The sequence below is a fragment of the Podarcis gaigeae genome (genome assembly GCF_964106915.1).
Source record: "Podarcis gaigeae genome assembly, chromosome: 8".
NCBI lineage: Eukaryota > Metazoa > Chordata > Lepidosauria > Squamata > Lacertidae > Podarcis > Podarcis gaigeae.
In genome coordinates this window covers 16,826,656-16,850,034 of record NC_139684.1, presented here as the reverse complement: position 1 = coordinate 16,850,034, position 23,379 = coordinate 16,826,656, and the positions used below count along the sequence as shown (strand labels likewise).

Genomic DNA, 23,379 nt, shown 5'->3' with positions numbered 1-23,379 from the left:
CAGCAATGTCACGCTGGCCACGTGACCCGGAAGTGTCTTCGGACAGCGCTGGCCCCTGGCCTCTTGAGTGAGATGGGCCCACAACCCCAGAGTCTGGCAAGACTGGCCCGTATGGGCAGGGGTACCTTTACCTTTTACCTTTAGTGTTGCTCACAGTAAACCCATCAACAATAATGAATATGAGTAATTTAGGTCTATTAGTTTCAATGGGTGTACTTTGACTATAACTTAGTGTGGTATTACCCTTAGTGTTCAAGTTGCCTCTCAGACCCTTTGGGTTTTTACCCCCTTGGCACAGAGCAAAGTCCTGTTTTTTAAGTACTGTATACATGTCCTGTCATTCGGCAGCACATTCCCCCACTCTTAAGCTGGTTCACTGTTTCTTTTTGCCTATTAAGTGAATAATTAAAACAAAAAAACAAATAACATGACAAGGGCATAAAACAATGGGGGGGAGTAGCAGGTTAAAAGCAATCCAAATCACATTTTTAAAAGCTTGGGGTCAAATAAAAAGGTCTTCACGTGATGAAATGAGTGTCAGGCAACCTTCTCTGGGATCAGGGATGAAGAGATGTGGGTACCACAGTTGATAAGGCCTTTTCACCCTGTGGCTCTTGCTGGCTTATTCTCAGGGTTTATATTATTAAACCTATTTTACTCCAAGATGTCATGGGTTTCTCCCTGCCAGCTCCCAGCGGTTAGGATCACAAGGGTCATCTAATCCAACCTGCTGCAATGCAAGAATCTTTTGCTCAATATGGGGCTTGAACGCTGAGATTAAGAATCTCCTGCACTACATACTGAACTACCAAGGCAGACAAGGAATCTTTAAAGGTTCAAACAGGCTCCTTTACTGAACTCTTTCTGTTGCTTATGACTACTTTCGTTGTTTGTAACTGCGTATTCCACACACCCCCAATGTTGTGAGCTACCATAGGCGTGGTTTCACTCGTGGAAAAGCAGCATACAAACAAAATTGTGCATGTATGAATAGCTTTTATAGTGTGGAAACCTCACGGGACTCGAATCAGACAATATTGCACCACATCGCCACCCCTCAAGCGCGCCTCAGGATGATCTCCCCCCCTCCCCGGGCAAATGAAAACAAGGACTGAAATATTGATTTGTTAAATATCCACTATTGGAAGCATAGATGGAACAGAGTATGAAAGCGTTCCCCCTCATCTAAGACACGGGAAACAAAAATAAAAGGACTACTGGGGTCTTCACGGCTTTTATTACCAAGTTATTCCAATTTTGCTGTAATTTTTATTTTTTATTTCGGCTTGTTAACGTGCATAATTATCCAAATAATACATTGTTATTCAAGTAAATGAAGAGTTTCGAGTCATCTCCCTCTCCGTTTGCATAAGACAGCCCCTCCCCCAGCTCTCTTTCCCGCCTCAGCAAAAGCTTTTCCCCACGCCATTCATCGCAGCATTTTCGCGCCTGCCCCGCCCCTGTTGCTATGGCGCAACCAAACAGGGCCCCACCTCCCGCTTTTAGTCCCTCCCACCCCGAGCTTAGCTTCTTGTAGTAGGTGACAGTGATTGGGCGCGGGCAAGCGGCGGATGCCTCCCCTCCCTCTTCTCATTGGTCAGTACCAGGGCGCACGCGGGGACGCTTCGGCCTGTGACCGAAAGACGATGAAGGGTGGAGCGGCGGCGGCGCGGGTGCGAGGAGGAGGAGGAGGAGGCGTGTCATCCGCAGCGCGTGGACTGCTGGGCGGGAGAAGGCAGAGCCTCTTTCTCATTGCACCTCCCTCTCTGCTCTGCGATTGGGCGCCTTCCCTGCGCTCTTTGGGCTGGTTGGTGGGAGGAGCCTCCTCTCTCTTTGGCCTCCCGCACTTAAAGCGCGCGAGCGAAGGGACGCACGGACGCGTAAGCTCTGGTTGGCTGGCTATCTTGCAGCCGTACGCAAAGAGGCGTGCGGAGAACCGCCTGGAGGAAAGAGAAAGAGAGAGAGCGCGCGCGCGAGGGAGAGGAGGGGAGAGGTCACGTGATCCGACGCCAAGATGGCCGCCGCTGCCTCCTTGTTTTGATGAATAATCTCTGTGTAGGGAGGCAGAAGCAGCGTCTGCAGCAGCTGAGGGAGAAGAGTGTGAGGGGGCAGCTCTGAGGGGAGTGTGTTGGTGGCTTGCCGAGAGGTGTAAGGCCAGTCATTGGCGCGGGCTTTCCCCACCACTACCCTCCTTCCACACTGCCTCCTTTTCTCTGCAGCCCCAGCCAAGCCAGGCACCTGGAGAATTCAAGGGGCTGAGGTGGAAGAGAAGGTGGCTTAAACTGGGGCCGCGTGCGAGGCGAAAGGGAGGCAGCTGGCTAAACTGGGGCTTCAGGTTAGGCAGCCGATTAAGGGGAGACTGTTGTAATATATAGCTGGTGGCAGGGCGCTGTATTCATATATCTATCTATATATTGAATATACTGTATAGGAGCCAGCAAGCAGCTTGGGGCTTCTAGCAGAGGGAGAAAGAGCGGGACTTATCTTATGTGTATATATGGGACTAATAGGGTTTCCTGGGTATACGGAAGGCAGCCTGCGATTGGGAACTGGGGGTAGTGAGCAAGCGGAAAGCTCTCTGCCGTGTTTGGTGGACGGTGAGCAATAGGAACCTCTTGTGATACGAGGCGGTGTCTTGCTGACCTGGGGAGCTTTCAGAGTTTGTAGGAAGGTCCATAACAGGCGGCAGGGTGCCACTGAGGCTTTAGGACAACTGGGGGACAGTGAGCAGCGAGGTTTCGGTCGGAGGCTGCTTGGTAGGCCACCTGGGGCGCCTGGAGTGTGGAGAAAAAAGGTCAGTGGGACCCAAGGCAGGAAGCAGGAGCTAGGATCCTAGGGGGTTATCGGCAGCTTGGGGTGCCTGTGGAGGGAGGCTTTTAAAGCTGGGGCTACAGCGGAGATAGCTTCAGGTACAGGAAGGGGTAAGGCCTGGAGGTTTAGATAGGAGTGGCTTATGCGTGTGTTCATAATCATTTAGTTGACTAGCAAACCAGAGAGAAACAGCCGCTGCCCAAGAACAGGGGAAGTATATTCTGTGGTGGTGGTCTTTACCTCTGACTATGCAATTCTGAAACGTCCCTAGGGAAAGAGGCAGCACGACAGGATTTCCCTTAAAGACTCTCTCTCCCACAAGCACGCCCCTCAAGGGAAGTACAGAGCTCCCCTTCCCCCAAACTCCTTTCACCATTAAGAGGAAAACAATGGAGGAGCTGAGCGCTGATGAGGTGAGTTTGGAGATTGTTGACTGAACAGAGGATGTTGTGGGAAGGGAGGCTGGGCACCAGGATGTATCCTACAGGTAAATAGTTCTACTGAAGGGGGTTTGCCATGGGGATTTGTGGAGTCCCACTATTTCTGCAAAGTGAATAAATTGAATAAATGACCAGAATTCAAGTCATCTTTTAGCTATGAAACTTGCTGGGTGACCTTGGGCCAGTCACTTGTCTGTTTGCCTAACCTACCTTGCAGTGTTGTTGTGGAGATAAAATGGCGAGAGGGGAACTATATGTTTGGGCAGGAGTTTTGATTCCCTAGCTAGAGTGCTAGAATGCCTCTGGATATAAACGTAGTAAATGATAATAGATTAGTTTTGCTATTTTGGATAAATGCACTAGTAATATAATGGTCTTGTGTTGCATTTTCTCCCCGCCACTTTTTGGACACACCTCACCCTACTTAAGTCTGCAATTATATAGAGGGTGGGGTTGTTTTTAATCCCTTCTTTTTAGTTGAGTATTCACCTATGTTGAGTAACACATGTCAGATTTTTCTTACTTGGAGAAACTTTTTAAAAGTGTGTTTTGGTTTATTGAATGTCTAAAGCTTGACAGTACTTTGTACTTATAATGTAAATTGAAAAGTTCCCTTTTTGATACTGAGGGATAGATAGCTATTTTCCCATTGGGGTTGCATACTACCAGGGCCATTTTTAGGTCTTTGTTCAGATAACATTTTGGACTTCTCCTTTGTCCAAGTTGTCTATGAAAGAAAGGTGTATGTGGGGACACACAACAGGTTGTCTCAACAGAAGCATGTAGATGTTAGGCTTCTATTTAAAGCTTTGGTTTCAAATTCAGAGTTGTAAGTTTTTTCAGGTGGGAACCCACAGTGCGAGAGGTGCTAGTATGATTGCTTATGGAATGATTCCAGGGTTGTTGGATACTGTCCTGGTGAGGTGTTTCTTGAGAGTACTTCCTGTCTTACTAAGAGGATGTCATGTGTTTTATTCAGACTTAGTTGTGAAGTTTAAACAAAAACAATTTAAACTTCAAAAAATAACCACAATGAGGGAATCTTTTCTATCTACACATTGATATTTCCATCTTGTTTAATTTCAGTCTTTAACGCTTCTCCCTCCCCCTCCATCCTTTCCTCTTCTGCCAGGGTGGTATTTTGTTGCTTTATTAAACACAAAACAAAGGATTTCTGGATCTTATTCATTGCAGAAGCATTTACAGCTACTTAATCAGTTGCTTTATACCAGCAAGCTCTTTCTGCACACTTTGACACATTGGTAGTACGTTGGCCCAAGGTAAGGCCATATGAGCTTTTTTATATTGTAGTTTTGATGTAGGTGAAAATACATTGAGAAGCTAGCTTGGATGCTTTCATAACTTGCCATGAAGCAGGCTTTTCCCATGTGAGTAATTTGTCTTATTTTTTTATTTTAAAATAGCTTTTAAGCTGCCCTTCATGCACAGAAATACTGGATCAAAATAATGAATACATAATCATCAAATCATTTAAAAGAAGCAAGAAGGTGGAGTAGAAACGCCTTCAGACAAAGAAAGTACCTAAAAACAACTGAATATTTTAAGCCAAGCATGTCCAAAGTCCATTTCAAGGGCATAATCTGGCCCGCTGTTCGGTTTAATCTGGTCCCTTCTGCAGTTTATTCCCTGGGGTAGAATCCTAAAAAAGCCTCAACTTCAATCCTAAAAAAAAAAGCTCAACAACTTTGGTTGGCCCCTTGGTCGGCCCTCATAGCCCTTCACTTCATCAAGTTTGGACACCACTGGTTTAAGCAGTTATTACAGTTATTTATTAGATTTCTTTCCTGCACCATGCTTTGAGGTTCCAGGGCAAGTTGTGACAATTTAAAAATACACTAATAAGTTAAAAGAATTTTATTTATTCATTTGTTATTTTATTAGCAGTTCGAAAGCTCGTCAAAGTGAAAGTAGATAAATAGGTACCGCTCTGGTGGGAAGGTAAATGGTGTTTCCGTGTGCTGCTCTGGTTCGCCAGAAGTGGCTTAGTCATGCTGGCCAGATGACCTGGAAGCTATACGCCGGCTCCCTCTGCCAATAAAGCAAGATGAGCGCCACAGCCCCAGAGTTGGTCACAACTGTACCTAACGGTCAGGGGTCCCTTTACCTTTACCTTGTTATTTTATACATTTCTATACCGCCCTTCATTTGAGGATCCCTGAACCTCCCTGGGTAGAGCATTCCACAAATGGGGGACCACTGCAAAAAAGGCCTGTTACTGTGATCTCTTGTGGATAAGGTGCAGGAAGAAGAGTCTCAGATGATGATTGCAGAGTCTGGGTCGGTTCATAGGGAGAGAGGTGGTCCTTGAGGTATTGTGGTCCTGAGCCATGTAAGGCTTTATAAGTAAAAACCAGCACTTTGAATTGGGCTCAGAAACTAATTGGCTTGGAAATTATGGTCAAGAGAATATGGTGGGAAACTGAAAATGCCAGAACACATAAATAAGTCTTGTTATCAGCACTGGACTGATAACTTTAGTGCCAGTCATGCATATCAAAGAACAGCATTCCACAGATGGTGCCTCACCATGGAGAAGGAATTATTCCATATCATTACATAGTGAGTTTCTAATGGTGGGAAATATGGAAATGTGCTTCCACCAAAAGTCTCAAGACATGGGCAGGCTGGTTATAAGGAGAGGTACTCCTTCAAGTGTTTGAGTCCTGAGCTCTTCACGGCTTTAAAGATGAGCATAGCATTTACTATATGTAGTTCCTGCTTTTTACCATTTTTTTCAAGGTAGTTCACAATAAAACTGAAAAAACCCAGTTTATTTAAAACTGAAGTTAGTGATGACAAAAATAAGGGAAACATATGAAATAGTGGCACTGTCAAAACTCTGGAAGTGTCAGGTATAATTAAAATAGAAAAGGCACAGTGAAATAAGGTCTTTACTCCTTTCTGAATGAGAGAGATTCTGTGTGTTCCTGACTGTAAGTAGGAGTGAATTCCATAATTTTGGAACCACCATGAAAAAGCACTGCTTTTACTGCTTTTACCGCACCCCAAACAGGTTCCTGCCTCTTTTCATAGGCTTGAATTTGGTAGCTGGTGCGTACAGTAAAACTCTCCACCGCAACCCGCGGACAGGCTATTCCCATGCTGTCTGCGTTACAATAAAGGAGAGACAGAGGGGGAAAAAAAAAAGGACTGCTTTTCATGAATAAAGTTCATAACTGATGAAACATCATGGGACATGGCCTGAATTGTTCAGACTGCAAATTCTCACCAGCTGTGTCCAATGGAACATATTTCCAAGTACAGTGGTACCTCGGGTTACATACGCTTCAGGTTACAGACTCCGCTAATGCAGAAATAGTGCTTCAGGTTAAGAACTTTGCTTCAGGATGAGAACAGAAATCGTGCTCTGGCAGAGCGGCGGCAGCAGGAGGCCCCATTAGCTAAAGTGGTGCTTCAGGTTAAGAACAGTTCCAGGTTAAGAACGGACCTCCGGAATGAATTAAGTACTTAACCCAAGGTACCACTGTACACAGACATGGGCTTGCACTAAAATTCAAGTAACAAAGAATGGGCTGCTAATATGGAGTAGCAGCACACTGACCACATAGAATTAATTCTAGTGTTACCTTAGTTTGCCTTGATGTTAGAATTGAGCAGACGTGGTTTGAAGGCAATCTGGGTTAGAGAGAGGGGAGGAAGATGTAAGTGAGACCATGCCACATTTTCAGTCTTCTGAACTTTGGTTTCGAGAATGCTAACATGACATCTAAATTCAGCCCTTTTGTGAATTACCTTTATTGGTTGCTTGAATATTCATAGAGAGCAGCAGTTTGGAGGCTTGAAACTATGTGTTATCTACTTACAGGTTTGCCAGTGGCAATGAGAAATAGACAACTCCCAACCCACTTTTTCAGTAAAACCTTGCTAGAGAATGAGTGCAAATGGGGACCATAGGGCCTAGACAATGCTAAAATGTGTGGTTTGAACACAGAAAGTCCCAGGTTCAATTCCCGGCATCTCCAGTTAGGGCTGGAGGAGTCTTCCTCTCTGAAACCTTGAAGAACTGTTGCCAAACAGTATGGAATAGATAGTGCTGAATTAGATGGATCAATAGTCTAACTTGGTATAAGGTAGCTTCCTGTGTTCATATGACATGCATTTGGAAAGTTAAACTTCATTGGCTAGTAGAAACAATGATTGGCTACTAAACAAAACCAAAATGTCTAGACGCTTGGGTTTGCTTTGTGCAGGTGTATGTGGGGTTGCAGTAAGTCAGCCCCTTGGTGGCCTGATATATCATATGAGCAAATTAGTGGCAAGTCTGCTTTTACATGCCAAATATGGATCTTGATTTGGGTTCCCTTTAGTACTTAGAATTTGAACATTTCCCTATAGGATACATTGAAAGATAATTGTCAGGGCAGTAGAGTAAATTTCCCTGTCAAGCTTTGGCATTCATTTTTCTGAAGTATGTCTATGATGAGCATCTGTTAGGCATGGTTTTAGGTCCAGACTGTCACACCATGTATCATTTTTTGAGCTGATGTAGAATCTTGGGAATCAAGTTTTTCTCCCCAGTTTAAAAAAATGAGTTTCTTGTCTTCATTGTTGTGGAAATCCATTTGCATACTTTTTGGGTTCATTTCTGGATCCAGTTCAAGGTTTTCACATTAGTGTTTAAAGCCCTAAATGACTCAGACCCCCAATACCTGAAAGACCACCTCCTTCCCTACAGATCTTCTCAGGTGCAAAGTTCATGGGGGATGGGGCTCTTTTGTGGTTTTGCTGCCTTCAGAAGCAGTGGTGGCAGCAGTCTGGGAGAGGCCTTCTCTGTGGCAGCCCTTAAGTTGTGGAACTACCTCTTCACAAAGGTGCAGCTGGCAACTTCAATGTACAGCTTTTGATGAATGCTGAAGATGCAACACTTTAGGGCCTTTGGCATCTAAGATGTATATTTTCAGGAACAACAACTGCTTTTGTGATTGTATTTTTAGTTGTAATTTTTAAAACTCTTTTAATGTTGCATTTTAAATTGTTGTAACCCTTCCTGGGACCTTAGGGTGAAGAGCGGGGTAATGATAACTATGTAAAAGTGGTGTCACCAAATGGGATCCTTGTTTGGTCGATAGATGTCTTGCATGGCTTCCTGGAACTATGGTCTATACAGTCATACCTCGGGATGAATACGCTTCAGATTGAGCGTTTTCGGGTTGCGCTCTGCGGCTTTTTCCGTGTTTTGCCGCATGCGCAAAATGACACCACGTTCATGCGCGGAAGCGGTGAAACGTGGCACGTGCAGATGTGCAGTCGTGTGTTACGTTCACTTCAGGATGCGAACGGATCCCGTTCACATCCAGAGGTACCACTGTACCCCCATTTCCCATTGTGAAGTGCTCCGAAAGGCCCTTTCCAAGCTGGGTGAAAGGAGAAAAAATTTACAAATGGGTTCACTGTAGGTAGGTGTGAAGGGATGCATAATTGGGGCAAGCCCCACCACCATCTATATAAGCTGATGGGGTCTTACTATCCATGAAAGGGATTGTGGGGTCATGGTGGACAGCTCACTAGAAACAGCCACTCAGACTGCGGTAATGCTGAAAAATGGAAATTTCTTGTTGGGGATCATTAGGAAGGGGGATTGAAAACTGCCATTGCTGTAATGCTTTTATACAAACTAGTAGTGCAACCATTCTTGGAATACTGAATACTGTTTATAGTTCTAGTTGCTGCATTTCAAAAATATATTGTAGAGTTACACTAAGGGAGCCAGAATGATCGAGGGGCTGGAGTCAAGAGGATAAAAGTCAAGTAAAAGGGAGACATGATAGAGGTGTATAGAATTTTGTATCATGAAGAGAAAGTGGGTGGAGAGAAATCCTTCTATCGTAATACTTGAAAATTGTGGGGGGGGGGGAGTTATCCAGTGAAACTAAATAGGAACTTAAGAAGAGCCCTGCTTCATCTGACCAAAGGGCTGCCTGGTCCAATATTCTGGTTCCCACCATGGCCAACAGAAAGCCCATGCACAGGGCATGAGGGCAGTCACTGCTCTTGCTCTTGTACCCCAGCACAGGTATCCAGAAGCACAACACCTCTGCTCCTAGAGGTAGCATATCACCATAAGGATGAGAAGCAACGGAGAGCCTGGCCCTCCATAAAGACGTTTCATCCATTACAAAGCTGTCCAAGTTGATGGCCATCACTACCTCTTTGTAGTAGAGAATTCAACAGTTTAACTACCTGAAACTGCGCGACAAAGTCCTTTTATCTGTCATGAATCTCCCATTCCCATACCCTTGCAGACTCCTGTTCCTTTAAAGGAATTCCTGTATTTTACAAAACCTGTAATACCTTTAATAATGAGGTGGTGACAAATCAATGCAAATCTGCAAATCAAGAACAGTGATAAACAGTGATCAGTTTATGGAATCCTACTATAGCAATGAGATGCAACATTTATGATCCCTTTTCTCTGTTGGTGTGTGTGTGTGTGTCTGTGTCACTTACATGCTCTGTGCCATCTGTGGAGATCATATTGCAACAACTGACATCTTTATGCAAAGTCATTCAGTATATTCCAAAACATCACAATGTTGTTTTGCGTGTTGAAGGTAATGATTTAGCAATCCTTTAATGTTGCAATAGGAATTTAGGGATGTGTGTGATGCCAGTGGCTAGGGTGTACTTCTTTTGAGCTGGGAATGACTAAGGAAGGACTACAGTTCTCAGCAGACACTGGGAGACACTGATGGTAATGCTAAAGAGGCGAGACACTTAGTTTGGAAGTATGTTAATTGTCACTGGAATAATAGGCCAATTGCATTCAGGTGATGAGGACTTTTGACATATTTTAGCTTAAGCCACTTGGTTTAAGCCAGATTATATCACTGTTAATGTAAGCCAGTGCCACCAGAAATGCTGTGTAATCAAGCCAGGTTATACAATATATAGAATTTGATTTATGACAAGGACTTGACCTTTTAAAGCATTAATAAAGTTTCTGTAAAGTCCCCACCCCCCTTTTCTCTCAGTGCAACTTTGCTTTAAAAAGAATCCAGATAGTTTGCTGGCTTGCTTTTCTGTTGCTTGAGTCAGGATTCATTCTGTCTCCTAACCTGGTGTGGTATCTTGTTTTGAATCCCACTCATGCACAGGACACCAGGCATGGAAACTGACCCTTACCTGTGGCAAATAATAATTGCCTTCAGGCTGTTGGGTAGGTTTTTTTATTGTTTGTAAACTTGTAGTTATTCTTCATTCTATAGAGATGAAAGCCTTGTTGCACACAGGAAGGTGGGCTATATCACATGCAGTAGATCTGATTTCAGAGCCACGACACATTTATCCATAGGGCGCTGCCATATACTGAGTCAGAACAATGGCCCATCTTGGTCAATTTTGTCTACACTGAATGTTAGTGCACTAGTTTCAGTCAAAATGCCCTCCTCAGCCCTACCTGGAGATGCCAGGGATTTTACCTGGGACCTTCTGCATGCAAAGCAGATATTCTGCCACTGAGCTAGGGCTCTTTCCCTCAATGACACTTAGGTACGCAGTGTAAAACAAAATGGCGTCTTTCAGACAACTATCTTAAGGTAGGGCTAGCCAATGTTGGACCCTCCAGATAATGTGGATTATGACTTGAGGGCACCACACTGGTTGTACCAGGTCTCACAAACAGTGAGGTTTCACAAGCAGTGGTTTATGAAGTGGTGGCCGAGCATTGGGATTTAGCTTAAATCTTGGCTTATTTTCATGATTTAACTGGTATTAATCTGAATTTAGCCCATTCACACATAATGGGGAATTCTGGTTTAATACAAGCCAGGACATTTGTGCTGAAGCCAGCGTGTGACAGGAGGAACAATTGTTAATATCTTCTTAAACCATGGCTTAGGAAGTTTTGGAAGATCTAGTGCCACCATCACACTCAAGGCGATGTCAATAGCATTCTTGGGCGATTTCCTATTCAGGTAATAATTAAACCTGCTTAGCTTCAACAGAATTGCTGCATCATGTACCGTCAGGCCGTGCCCTGGGATACCCTCTGCAGGCAAGATATCCTGCTGTACAGACACCACTTCAAAGCAGCCTTAGAGAGGGACATCTGTAATGGGAAGTTGATTTCTTACTTCAGAAAGTGTAGATAAATCTGCATCTCAGGCAACTGCAGGGGAATAAGGAAACACATCCACTGGACCTTTTTGCAGCTTGTGGGAATGGTCAAATAAACCTGTTCATCAACGCAGCCGAATCGCTGCATTTCGTACCTGTGCCTGAGAAACATACTTCAAATTTGCTGAATGAAGGGACTGAAGAAATGATTGGAAAAAGCAAACTCAGTACTTTACTGAATGTGCATGGGAGAAAGCTTATGGATCTGAATGTGTGCTGTAGAATAGTAGCTTTCAATCTCATTTCTGGAGAACACGGGGGTGGAGGCGGGTTCCTTAGAAGTAAATGTGGTGTGTCTGTCCTCATTGAGAAGATGAAGCTTAAACAGTAGCTTGCTCACTCATAACCAAAAAATTGGCAGTTGCATGTGAGTGTTTAACGTGCTTTAGGATGTACATTCCTACATGGCAAAAGGTCTCTGTGAATTTAGTATTTTCCTAATAACGCTCCCTGAAATCCTCTGCAACACATAGGGATTTCTTCTGCAGATACTGATGTAGAAAGCTATGCCCCAAATATTAGGGAAATAGTAGGGGGACTCTGAAATCCACAAAACACAAGCTCCCCCAACCCCTGCCCACTTTTATCCAAATCAGGACCTCTTTGTAGCCTTATGAACATAGATGCTGAGGGGGCTATCAGTGGCAACTAGCCACAATATGCTTTACTTCCACTGTCAGAGGCCGAATGTCTCCGAATACCCTGTTCTTGTGGCACTGGTTTGTTGTATTTTAAACTGGTGCAATCTCCCTTAGGGCTGTTTGGCGGAAGGTGGTAATAAATTGAACTTATATTATTATAAGTTCAATTTATTACCACCTTCCGCCAAACAGCCCTAAGGGAGATTGCACCAGTTTAAAATATCATAATAATAATAATATCATTTGCTGGGAATCTCAAGGGAAAGAGTGCTGTTGAGCTCATGTCCTGCTTGCCAGCTTCCCATTGGGGTATCTGGTTGTTCACTGTGAGAACAGGATGCTGGACCAGATGGGTCCTTGGTCTGATCCAGCAGGGCTCTTTTTACTAAGGGGCTGGGTCTGCAGTACTGTTACTTGATTGCTGGAAAGGATTCCCTAGAGTGAAAAGTTTGAAAACAGTTGAGAAGTGTACTTGGATAACTTTCTCTATTATACTGCATTCAGGTGTAACATAAAAGTGGCTTTATATGTGTTAGATCGTTGGTCCATCTAGCTTAGTATTCTCTACACTAACTAGCAGCAACTTTCCAGGATTTCGGGCAGGAATCTCTCCCAGCCCTGAATGGTGATGTTGAGGATTAAACCTGGGACCTTCTACAGTGGTGCCCCGCAAGACGAATGCCTCACAAAACGAAAAACGCACAAGACGAAAGGGTTTTTCGGTTTTTGCGTCGCTTCGCTAGATGAATTTCCCTATGGGCTTGCTTCGCAAGACGAAACGTCTTGCGAATTTTTTTCCTTTTTCTTAAAGCCGCTAAGCCGTTAATAGCCGCTAAGCTGTTAATAGCCGCTAAGCTGTTAATAGCCGCTAAGCCGCTAATAGCCGTGCTTCACAAGACGAGAAAACCGCAAGACGAAGAGACTTGCGGAACGGATTAATTTCGTCTTGCGAAGCACCACTGTACATGCAAAATAGATGCTCTTACTACTGTGCTATGGCCCTTTTTGCTGAAAAAGTGCTGCTTTAGGAACATAATGTTTCTTTGTTAGGATTCATTAAATGCTTTCACCCTACACGTTTTTGTATGTGTGTGCTGTGGCACCATTTATGTATCCAAAATGTCTGGGTGGCAGGGAACAGTCTCTTGCCCCCAAAAGCTTATAGTCTCCCAGCTGCAGCATCAGTGGAAAAGGGGAGGTGGAGGAAATGAAAAGCAAGAGGACAAATAGCATAGAGAAGGGGGAAAACCAGTCATGTGAAGAGAAACTTTGGTGAAATGTTCATTATCATGGCAGCACTCCTGGGAGGGGTGGAAAGAGAGATGGTCTACTGCTTCTCAGTGATTTGTTTCTGTAACGCCTCAAATGTGCAGGAAGCTTTTTCTGCTTAATTTCATATACCACCCATATGTTAGATATTAAGTGTTTACTAGTTTTTGAAAGGCGGAGAAGTGGGGGGCCATGCCTAGCTTACGTAATGTGGTTGTGAAGCCTGGAACCAAAGACAGAGACTCACTGTGGCAGACTGTCGAAACACTAGCGTGCAAATCATGCTTTGCATGTGAGCATGCGTGCAATTCAAGAATGGCTTATAATACAAGGTATTTATGTATAGCACTGCCCCTTGTTGTATGTGGGGCAATGGAAGTAGCTTGCCTAAGGACACCTGTTGGGTTCATGGGGGAAGGTAAAATTCCAACCAGGAAGTTCCCGTTTGTAGTTCAGTCCCTCTTGCTGTTACGCAACACCTACTTTTAGGTGAGATGATGGAAACCTTTGGAACACTTGATTGCCTTCCATTTGGCTCTGATGCAGAGCCAAGGTTCCAAGTATCTGGGAAGTTCATGGTGCTAGGGCCTCCTTACTTCCGCAGAAGGTTCCAGGTTCAGTTCCTAGAATCTCCAGTTAAAACAGAAGTGGGGAACCCACAACCTTAGAGATGTTGTTGGCTTACATCCAAATGGGACCATCTGCCACTGGTCCCGAAAGCTCTGCATTGGCTACCTACCGAGTGACCTGTCAATCCCAATTCAAGGTTTTAGTGCTGGTGTACAAAGCCCTAAGTGGCTTGAGACCCAAGTACCTAAAGGAGTGACTCCCCTAATATCGACCATCTCAGACCCAACAATTGGTAGGGGAGGCTCTGTTGGTGCTGCAGCCACTAACCCTCTTCAATGCTGACTCGCTGCTTGTGGAATGCCCTTGCTGGCGAGGTGTGTCTTGTCTCCTTCATTATAGACTTTCAGGGAAAAAAGGACATCAGTTTATCCAGACATTTGATGGCTGATAGATACTGGCCATGACAACCTTGAAATTAGTGGCTATACAATTGCTTTTAAATGTTTTAAGGTGCTATTGTATTTTTTAACATTTTAAGTATTTATTTAAAAACATGTTGATGTTTGCGGTCTTGGGATTCTTTCAGGGAAAGGGAGGGGTACAAATTTAATTAATCATCTCTGACAATTGACCCCGATCCCTTTGTCTGATGGGGGTTGGAGTCCAATAGCTCCCGAGAGGGCCACAGGTTCCCCTGAATTAAAACAATATATAGTGAGATGGTCCTTGCTTTTGGCCCTGAGCCTCTGGAGAGTCTTCCTAGTTGACACTATTCAATTGAATGGACCAGTGATCTCCCTTGCTACATGGCAGCTTAACTTAGATCAGGGGTAGGCAACCTAAGGCTTGGGGGCCGGATGCGGCCCAATCACCTTCTCAATCCGGCCCGTGAACGGTTCAGGAATCAGCGTGTTTTTACATGAGTAGAACGTTTCCTTGTATTTAAAATGCATCTCTGAGTTATTTGTGGGGCCTGCCTGGTGTTTTTACATGAGTAGAATGTGTGCTTAGATTATTAGCATAGTATGCATTAAGTTGAAACCTGCCCTGAGCCTTGGTGACAGCAGCATTGGTTGCCAGTTCTTCTCTGGGCCCAATTAAACACATTAGTGTTTAAAATGCTAAATAACTTAGGTCCTGAGACAGTCTCCCTCCCCACAGACCCTACTGGGTGTTAAGAGGGGGCCCTCGTGGAAGTTGTACACTAAGTTGTGGAATTCCCTCTCCATAGAAGTGTGTGTGGCTTCTTCACTATATAGCTTTTGGCATATGCTGGAACCACAGCCCCTTGCCCTGCCCTCTGACACCTGAGGTGTTTGTTTTCAGGACCCACCCTGTTCCTGTGACACTAATCTGTTTTAATTGTTCTAAATTGTGAATATTAAGTTGTAACCTACCCAGGAACCTGCTGGTGAAAGGTGGGGAATAAATTCAATAGTAATAATAATGAGGAGGGGGAGGCTACAGATAATACAATGGGAATCACTAAATAAAAAGCTGGTGTTTTAATAAAGAAGCGCAAGTCTTTTGGCTGGCTTTGTTGGAGTCTTGATTTGAGCCACTGAGCAATTTGCAGCATGTGTGAGATGGTCTACGTTGCTGAGGACAGGATTGACCATCTGCTGCTGCGGCTCATCTATTACACAGCTCAGTGTACACTTCTGGCATTGTACAGAAAAGGCCACGGTGGCAATATCCCTGCTGTGCATGTGGGGAAGTGTGAGCAAAAGAAATTTGGAAGTGGAAGGAGGACAAGATGTGGGCAACGAGGGGGACAGGGCGGGTGAGGAATGGGGAATTACTGTGTCAAATGAGAAAGCGGAGAGCCTTCTGAATGCACAAGGAAAGACTGAACCGTGCCATGTAATGCCCAGATAGCCACAGCATTTAAAGGGGTTGGAATAGTCCACAGACGGCTTACTGTCCAAGGCCTTGCACTTGGTGTTGTCTCCTAGGATTTTTACATGGCATAAATATTCTGTAGAGGGCTGGTTCGAAGGAGTTTTGGGTTCTTCTCTTTCTCCATCCAATCCTATTGTCCACTCCTCAGACCTAAATGCTACATGGAAAGATATGGAGAGCCACCCCCAGTTAATTTCCTTTTTCGGGGGGGGGGGGATACAGAGCCAGGGAAAGTAAGATGCTTAAAGACCGTGGTAAATGGGGGTGGCGATGTCTTTTTAAGCGGACTTTCCTTCTCTTTGTACTTGCAACCTCCCAATTCTCAATTGGCACTTGCAAGTACACCCCTACTTGGGAGAAGTGAGATGCTTTCTCAGCTTCAGTTAGGGACTGTTTGTATATAGAGAGCTACTTTGAAGGAGTTGGCCAAATAGGACCAGTGGGACGTTTAGGATGCTGCCTTATACTGAGTCACACCATTGATCCATCTCTCCTACATAGACTGGCAGTGGCTGGACAGGGTTTCAGGCTGGTTTCTTGTGTCCCAGTTATGGAGATGCCGAGGGTTGAACCTGGGACTTTCTGCATGCAAAGCAACTGTTCTACCATTGAGCTATGGCCCTTCCCCCAAATTATAGCCGTTACCCCAGTCTCATACAGTGAGTTGGGTTTGAACTCTGGTCTCTCAAGTCCTAGTTGAACGCTCTAACCATTACATGTTTGATCACCCCAGTTACTCCCCTCCCATTACAACATGTCATGTCACAAATAGCTTGTAAGTCTCCTTGCGGTTTGAGAATGGGGGTGGCACAGGGAGGGAGTATTGGAGCAACCTAATTCCAAGCCTCCCTTGAGTTTGCAGAGTTAATTTGGATCCAGGTCAGTGAAAACGGGCACTGGATGTTCAGTAGGTTTCTCAGAAGAACATGTCCTCTGATAATGCAGCAGCCTTTTGTCAGGTTGAGATTCCTTTTGGATCTCTAGCTGAGGGCATATCCTGACCTGCTTTGTGTGATGGTCTGGAAGTGTTAATAAAAGTTCTGAAGATATTTTGCAGGAAGACAACCGGTAGACATATTAAGCTTTTTTTGATAGGATTTAGTTATCACAATTGTCTGGCAAAACAGAACTAGCTTGCCTCGTACTATGAGCGTAGTGTATAATAGGGCTTCCTTTCAATTTAGCTGCTGCTGAAGTTAATCGCTTTTGAGTTTTTTCATTACAGTCAAGTGGTATATATCTTGTGAAATAAAATGAATGTATTTCGCTGTGTATCTTTTGAAATTCTTATTGTTGTTGGTCACTTGATGTGGTGTAAACAGAACACTTATCTCCTCCAGGAAGCAGCGCAAAAAGGAAAGAAAAAAGCTATCAACCAATAGCTTCGCATCATGCAGAACCAGTGTTAGAAACTGAGATAGGAAAGCTAGGAGCTAAATGGCACCTTAAACCTAGGTTATGGGTGCAACAACGGAATTTTTTTTATAACAAGAACACAAAGCTGAAAATGAACGAGCTGCAGCTAAAATCTTACGTTTATTTTCACATGGTCTAGTCCTTCCCCTGCTCACTCCCCCTAATATTCTTAAGAGGGTCTCTTCTCTAGTCTTCAAAGATTAGCTGGAAGTGGATTGGCAGAAAATGTCCTCCTTTCTTTCCACTCTACAGTTTTAATTTGAAATCTTAGGCGCAGTACTGTGCCCAGAGCTCAGAAACTGCTTGCCCTAATGAAATTCCCTGTCGCAAAATGCGCCTAGAACAATGGGAGTTTTGAACACTGTGCAGAACCAAATATAACAGACGTGTTATCATTCTGGAAACAACCGATGTGTACAATGAAAATGCAGCAACAAGCATTTATTAATTGAGTGTCTACTTGCAGTTAGCATGTTTGAACAGTCTGCCACTAGTCATGTGCTGGGTGTCATCCCCCCCTTGATGCTGGCCTTTCACATGAACGATGAATTTGGACTAGCAATCCTGTACAAATTTTGTATTTGAAACATTTTAAAAATTGCTTGCTTTGAGGTATAGTGTGACATTGAGTGAATTAATGATCTACATAAATATGCTTGCAAAATGCAACTTGTTATGGATCTGAAAGATGGAGAGCAGCTTTACTGGAAGATAAAGAGGAGAAGAGATGATGATATCGACCTCATTGCTTAAGGTGGAACCTTGCCCTGCTTCTAATTATAGTGTCCCATCTGAGCAGGGGAATGGGACACCACATGGTGTTTTCCACATGTTGTTCTGTATCAGTTTCCGGGAAAATGCTCTTTGGAAATCTCTCGGGGAAAGGATAGAAGTCCAGGTGGTAAATCGCTAGAATGTTTAGAAACTTTATGACTTAATGGAATGGAAGCATGTTGCCCTTGAAGGAGAACCTTCTATTTATTTCTAGTAATTCCCAAACAACTGGGGGCGAGGGAGGGAATATAAATGTGTAGTCAGTCTTGAAAACAGAGCTTGTTTTGTGAATAAGATGGTGGGCAGCGAATTGGGAAGTTTCCAGCCTGCATCTCATTCTAGCTATGAACTAAACTGGGAGGCCTTAAACAAATCCCCCCTCTGCCTCAGGACTGTTGTCTGTAATACCGTATTGGCCTGAATACAAGCCGCACCCTTAAAATTCAAGAGGAAGAAAGAAAAAAAGACAATACCCAAATATAAGCCGCTTCCTTAAAATTCTGCAGGCACTCACATCCGTTGTGTTTTACCGTATGTCAGTTTCAGCAGCGATATCGTAAAAGCCAATTTTTTTAAGGTCGCGAATTTAAGCCACACTATAACTTTTCACGGTTAGAATTTGGGGGAAAAAGTGAAGCTTATATTCAGGCCAATACAGTATGTAAAAGTCACAGTGATAATGGTTGTATTCAGTTGTTATGCTAGCTTTGGTGAAATGTGAATGTGTCTGGCCTCCTCTCAACATAATGTGACCCTCTCCCCTCTTTCCACACAGCTGGGAGGATGAGTTTGAAATCTTCTGTTTTTTGGTTAACCACAGTTTGTTGTGACCAGGATCTGTGCTTAATAATATTATTACTTATTAAATTTGTATACCTCTCTTCAGTTCACAACATAAAAGTACAAAATAAATACATAAGCGACATAATAAAGCAAGCTCCATGTATTCCGTGTCTGGATTGACTTGCTTCTCATGATTTGTTTTGATTGTACAGTAGTTGTATGTAATTCTTTTCTCACACTCGCTTTTTAAAACTGCTGGATTATAGTTAATATTAATATTAATATTAACATTTCTAGTAGCCTGCTCGCTTATTTGAGAGCTGTACAGGAGCCATGGTTTGAAGTTTCCTTATTTTAAACTAACAACAGTTAATGGTCACCATGGTTTGTTGGTCCAGATAACACAACGAATGCTGATTAAGTGAAAGAGAAAGCAAAAGCTTCTGAACTTTTCTTCCCAGCTGCATGGGAGAAGGAGTGGTGGATGACCATGCAGGCTCTGGGGGAGGCCATGCTCATTCATATTTTGCTAAACCAGCTGGCATCGTTGTCAATTGGACATGCTAGCTGATGCTGATGGAGTCGTAGTGGAAAATATCTGGAGGGCATCAGGTAATGAAAGTCTTGCCTTAACAGCTTCCCTCAGCAACAAATTGCTGCAGACCTTGGAGTAATACTGCAGTCAGTAGCACAGGAATGACTTCACTGGATTCTAAGAACCAAGTAGAGTCATAATTTAGTTGCAGGGTGCTTGTTTTGTACGCAGAAAGTCACAGGCTCAGTCCCTAGCACAGCCTTTCTCAATCTTGGGCTGCTAGATGCTGTTGGACTATAACTCTCATAATTCTTAGGCAGCATGGGCAGTGGGATTATGGGAGTTGTGGTTCAAGAACATTTAGTAGTTCACAAAAAGCTACCCTAGCATCTCTAGTTAAAGGGACCCCAGGTATGAGGTGATGGGAAAACACTCTATGCTTGAGACCCTGGAGAGCTGCTGTCAGTAGGGACAGGTAATACTAGACTAGATGGACAAACTCTTTGACCTGGTGTATGGCAGTTCCCTATCTTCCTATTATTCTGGCCTTAACATACCTTGCTTGCAGTCCCTTCCTTCAGCTAGCATCTTCAGGTGGCATGGGAAAGCTGTGCCTGACCTGGCTTGGGTGTATCTTGAAATACGTCCCAGTTCTATTCTTAGCTCTCTTTTCTTGCCTTGTCAGAACCCTGGAGGATTTATTTATACACCAGCATTTTGCTAAGCCCTTTTTTTTTAAAAAAAATGTTTAACCCTTGTTTCATTGCAGATCCGTCGGAGGCGCCTTGCCCGGCTCGCCGGCGGGCCATCTTCTCAGCCCAACACACCGCTTACGTCTCCGCAGAGGGAAAACCCTCCGGGGCCTCCTGCAGCAGCACCGCCTTCTGGAGCGCCCCATAACCTTGGGCTAAACATCCATAGCATGACCCCAGCTACCTCTCCCATTGGCGCATCAGGTAAGCCACAACTTAATATTCCTTTTCCTTGAAATAGCTGTTACTGGTTTCTATGTATATTACATTTCCCCCACCGCCAAAATGGCTATCAGGTTGTACATTAACATAAATTATCCTTATTAAGACATACAAATTTTTCAAATGTCCATCATATAACAGTCCCAGGGACAAAAGTTGTTTTACCTGTTGCAGACAGTCGTTCCCAGGGAAGAATATAGTTCAAGTTGTGATGTTTAGGATAGCCATATCTGCAAAGATGCTTCAGAGAGTTTCTTTTAAGACCTGTTTTCATTTGTATATTGAATAAAGCGTCACCATCTTGCCATGAAAACTGTCCGTTCCCAGTGTCACTGAGGTACTTTCTTGGTGACAGCAAATTATACCACTTACTTTAAACTGTTAAGTCCAGGGATGGTCCTTGTAAGGCTTTCTAGGTTTGAGTTGCAGATAGTCGAGTTGCCACTAAAAAAATAGTGAATAAATCCTTATTCTTTATATTGGCATTTAGGCCTCCAAAGAGGGATGATAAACACAACTGGCAGTGAAAAATCCAGTTTAATAATTCTGATTTCCTTCCTGTTGGCAGCTGTGTTAGATAAAATTCCTGGTCATTTTTTTCCCCCACGGCAGATGAATAAAATGAACACTGGCTTCCTAGGAATTCAGATTTCTTTCTACAACTCCAGTATGGAGTAGTTTTTTTCTGCATTGCTATGTTAATTAAAAACTGCAGAATGATAGATCAATAAGGAAACATGACACTTTCCTAATTTTTTCTCTTAAATATTTTGTGGAAATGCACATTCATTTGTTTTGATACCATGTTCTCTTGCATGCGAGCACTTTCGGCTGAAGGGAGCATCTTGTACAACCTTATTAGGTCCTGTCTTTTTTTGTGTGTTGGTTCCTCTCCTTGGAAGCAGCGGGGTGTGATCGTTTCAGCTGCTGGTTGTGGCTTAAAACAGTCCATATTGGGAAGTGGGATTATTTGCAAAATTCTCATCAGGAATTTGTGATGCTGGCCATGAGCAATGAGATCCGTTCATGGACAAATCAGCAGAGTTTTGTGGCACCTTCAAGACAAATTTATTATGGCATAAGATGAGCCCTGCCGTATCAAGCCAAAGGCTTAGCTAGTCCAGCATCCTATTCTCACAATAGCTGACAAGTTGCACATGTGATTCTCTGCAACTGGCATTCAGGCATACTGTCTCTGACAGTAGAGAGAGAGGACATAGTCATCACAGTTAGTAGTCTTTGAGAGCCTCATCCTCCATAAATTTGTCTATTTCTTTAAAAGCAGGGGTTGGGAACCCTTTTTAGTCTGAGGGTCCCATATCCTTCTGGACATCCTTCCAGGAGCTGCTTATCAGTGGTGGACAAGATCAGGTTGACACATTCCTCTATCCTTACAAGCAGGAAACATTACCAGAGTTTAAGGACACATTTTCAGGGGAAACCGCTCAAGGAGTGTGTAAAGGAGGGCTAGTGGGGTGTGTGAACTGGAGAGAGTTCCAAGGGCCAGATAGAGAAGGCCTGGGGGCCACATTTGGCCCCCACCCCTCAGGTTCCCCATCCCTGTTTCAAAGCTACCTAAGTCAATGCTGTAGTTGCATCTTGTGTGTTACACAGAAGGTTTCGTGATGTATATTCCATTTCATTGGGTTAGAATATCCATGGATCTAATGAGCTGAGTGCTAGTCAACAACAGCTTATTACAGTAAGCCCACAGCTTACACAGGGGTTACGTTTTGGGGATCGTTCCTAAAGCCAAAACCATGTCTAGTTGAAACACATTGGGAGCAATGGTGGTTGGAATTGCCAAAGTTCTTTTCCCCGGACGCCAACCCATTTTTGATTTTTTTATTTGCCAAGCATGTAAAGCTGAATGTGCACAAGTTAAATGTGTGTAACTTGTGGGCTTACGGTATGCAATTGTAAATTGTTTGGTCTTTTAAGGTTCCTATTTTGATTTTGTTGCAACAGACTAATACGGCTACCCCTCTGGATGTTATTGCTGGATGGGCCCCTAAGTTGCTGCTGGCTACAACAGCTAGATAGAGGCTCCTTTTTCCGAGGCACTATGCTTCTGAATACCAGGTTTTCGGCCAGGGCTGAAAACTCTGTTCGGAACATAACCTATAATCTGTCTTAGAGGGTTTTGTGGAGATAAAATGTGGCGTTTGGGGGTTTAGGAGCATGTGCCCTTGGAGTAAAAATGCAATAAATAGGCTATTGAAATGTGTAGCATAGACAACAACATTGATTTTAAATAAAGGATTAGTCATGTTCCTGCTATCATACAGGCCTTTCCCCTGCAGAGATCCCAGTCAGTCAGGGCAGATGCCACTGGGTGTCAGGGCTGTGTTTGCCCTCACTGCAACAGTCCTCAAGTGCAGCTGTTTACTTTTCCCTTATCTAGATGAATGGCAGCCATTCACTTAATGCTGAAGAAGGGCCATTGTTCATGCTTTGCATGTAAAAGGACCCAGGTTCAATCCCTGGCATCATCCTAGTAGGGTTGATAAATATCCCTACATGAAACCCTATAAACCCACAGCCACACAGTGCCAAACTCTCGTGTAATAGCCACTGAGCACCAAGCTGCCTCTTAATGTGCATAGCCCTATTCAAGGCCCTGTTCCTTCATTATGTGAGTGTATGATGGTAGTTGTGAACTAGCTCTCATATATATCTTACTTTGTTTTTGTTGCTCTCCTTCCTTTCTCCTTAACCCTGACCTTGCAGTTTAGGTGAGAGACTAGTATGCCACTGTGATGCAATATTGCACATTGACCTCATGCTGAAGATGCAGTATAGCAATAAATATTTTTTCCTGTTTGAAGTGGCTCAAGTAACACATGTATAGTCTCTCTTAGCTGTTTACTTCGAGAAATCATTCTGGCCAGCTTGCTCCACTATTGGATTCAGTATTGTTTGTGCCTACCAAAGATAGGGGTCAATTTTCATTTAAATTTGCTATGGGTGTGCTGGAATAGATTATGGAGCATATATTCTGTCCAGAGCAAATGACTATCAACACTTTATTTCTTGGCAGGCAGCATGCAAAGTGGGAAAGGTAGTAATGATGGCTGCTTCATTTTCTTTGCTTTTTATTATTCATG

General features: G+C 43.7%; 1 protein-coding gene and 1 long non-coding RNA gene across 11 annotated transcripts in view; one reads left to right on the top strand and one right to left on the bottom strand.

The window, feature by feature from the left end:
• The first annotated feature begins 1,797 nt into the window (after positions 1 to 1,797).
• UBE4B (ubiquitination factor E4B) overlaps positions 1,798 to 23,379 on the top strand; it is a 68,775-nt gene continuing 47,193 nt past the window's right edge. For 2 of the 10 annotated variants that reach the window (XM_083752450.1, XM_083752444.1), the window contains exons 1-2: positions 14,209 to 14,262; positions 20,068 to 20,254. In XM_083752450.1, the coding sequence (XP_083608576.1) occupies positions 14,224 to 14,262; positions 20,068 to 20,254 (226 nt within the window). In that variant the 5' untranslated portion in view covers positions 14,209 to 14,223. Of the gene's footprint in view, positions 3,225 to 14,208; positions 14,263 to 19,530; positions 19,710 to 20,067; positions 20,255 to 23,124; positions 23,334 to 23,379 lie in introns of those variants that run through there. The other 8 variants (XM_083752453.1, XM_083752452.1, XM_083752447.1 and 5 more) reach the window with 8 other exon arrangements.
• Positions 14,982 to 23,098, bottom strand: LOC310850910. The gene is made up of 3 exons (XR_014567464.1): positions 22,955 to 23,098; positions 20,438 to 21,327; positions 14,982 to 19,475 (listed from the first exon to the last, which is right to left on the bottom strand). It is a non-coding gene; the product is annotated as an uncharacterized lncRNA (long non-coding RNA).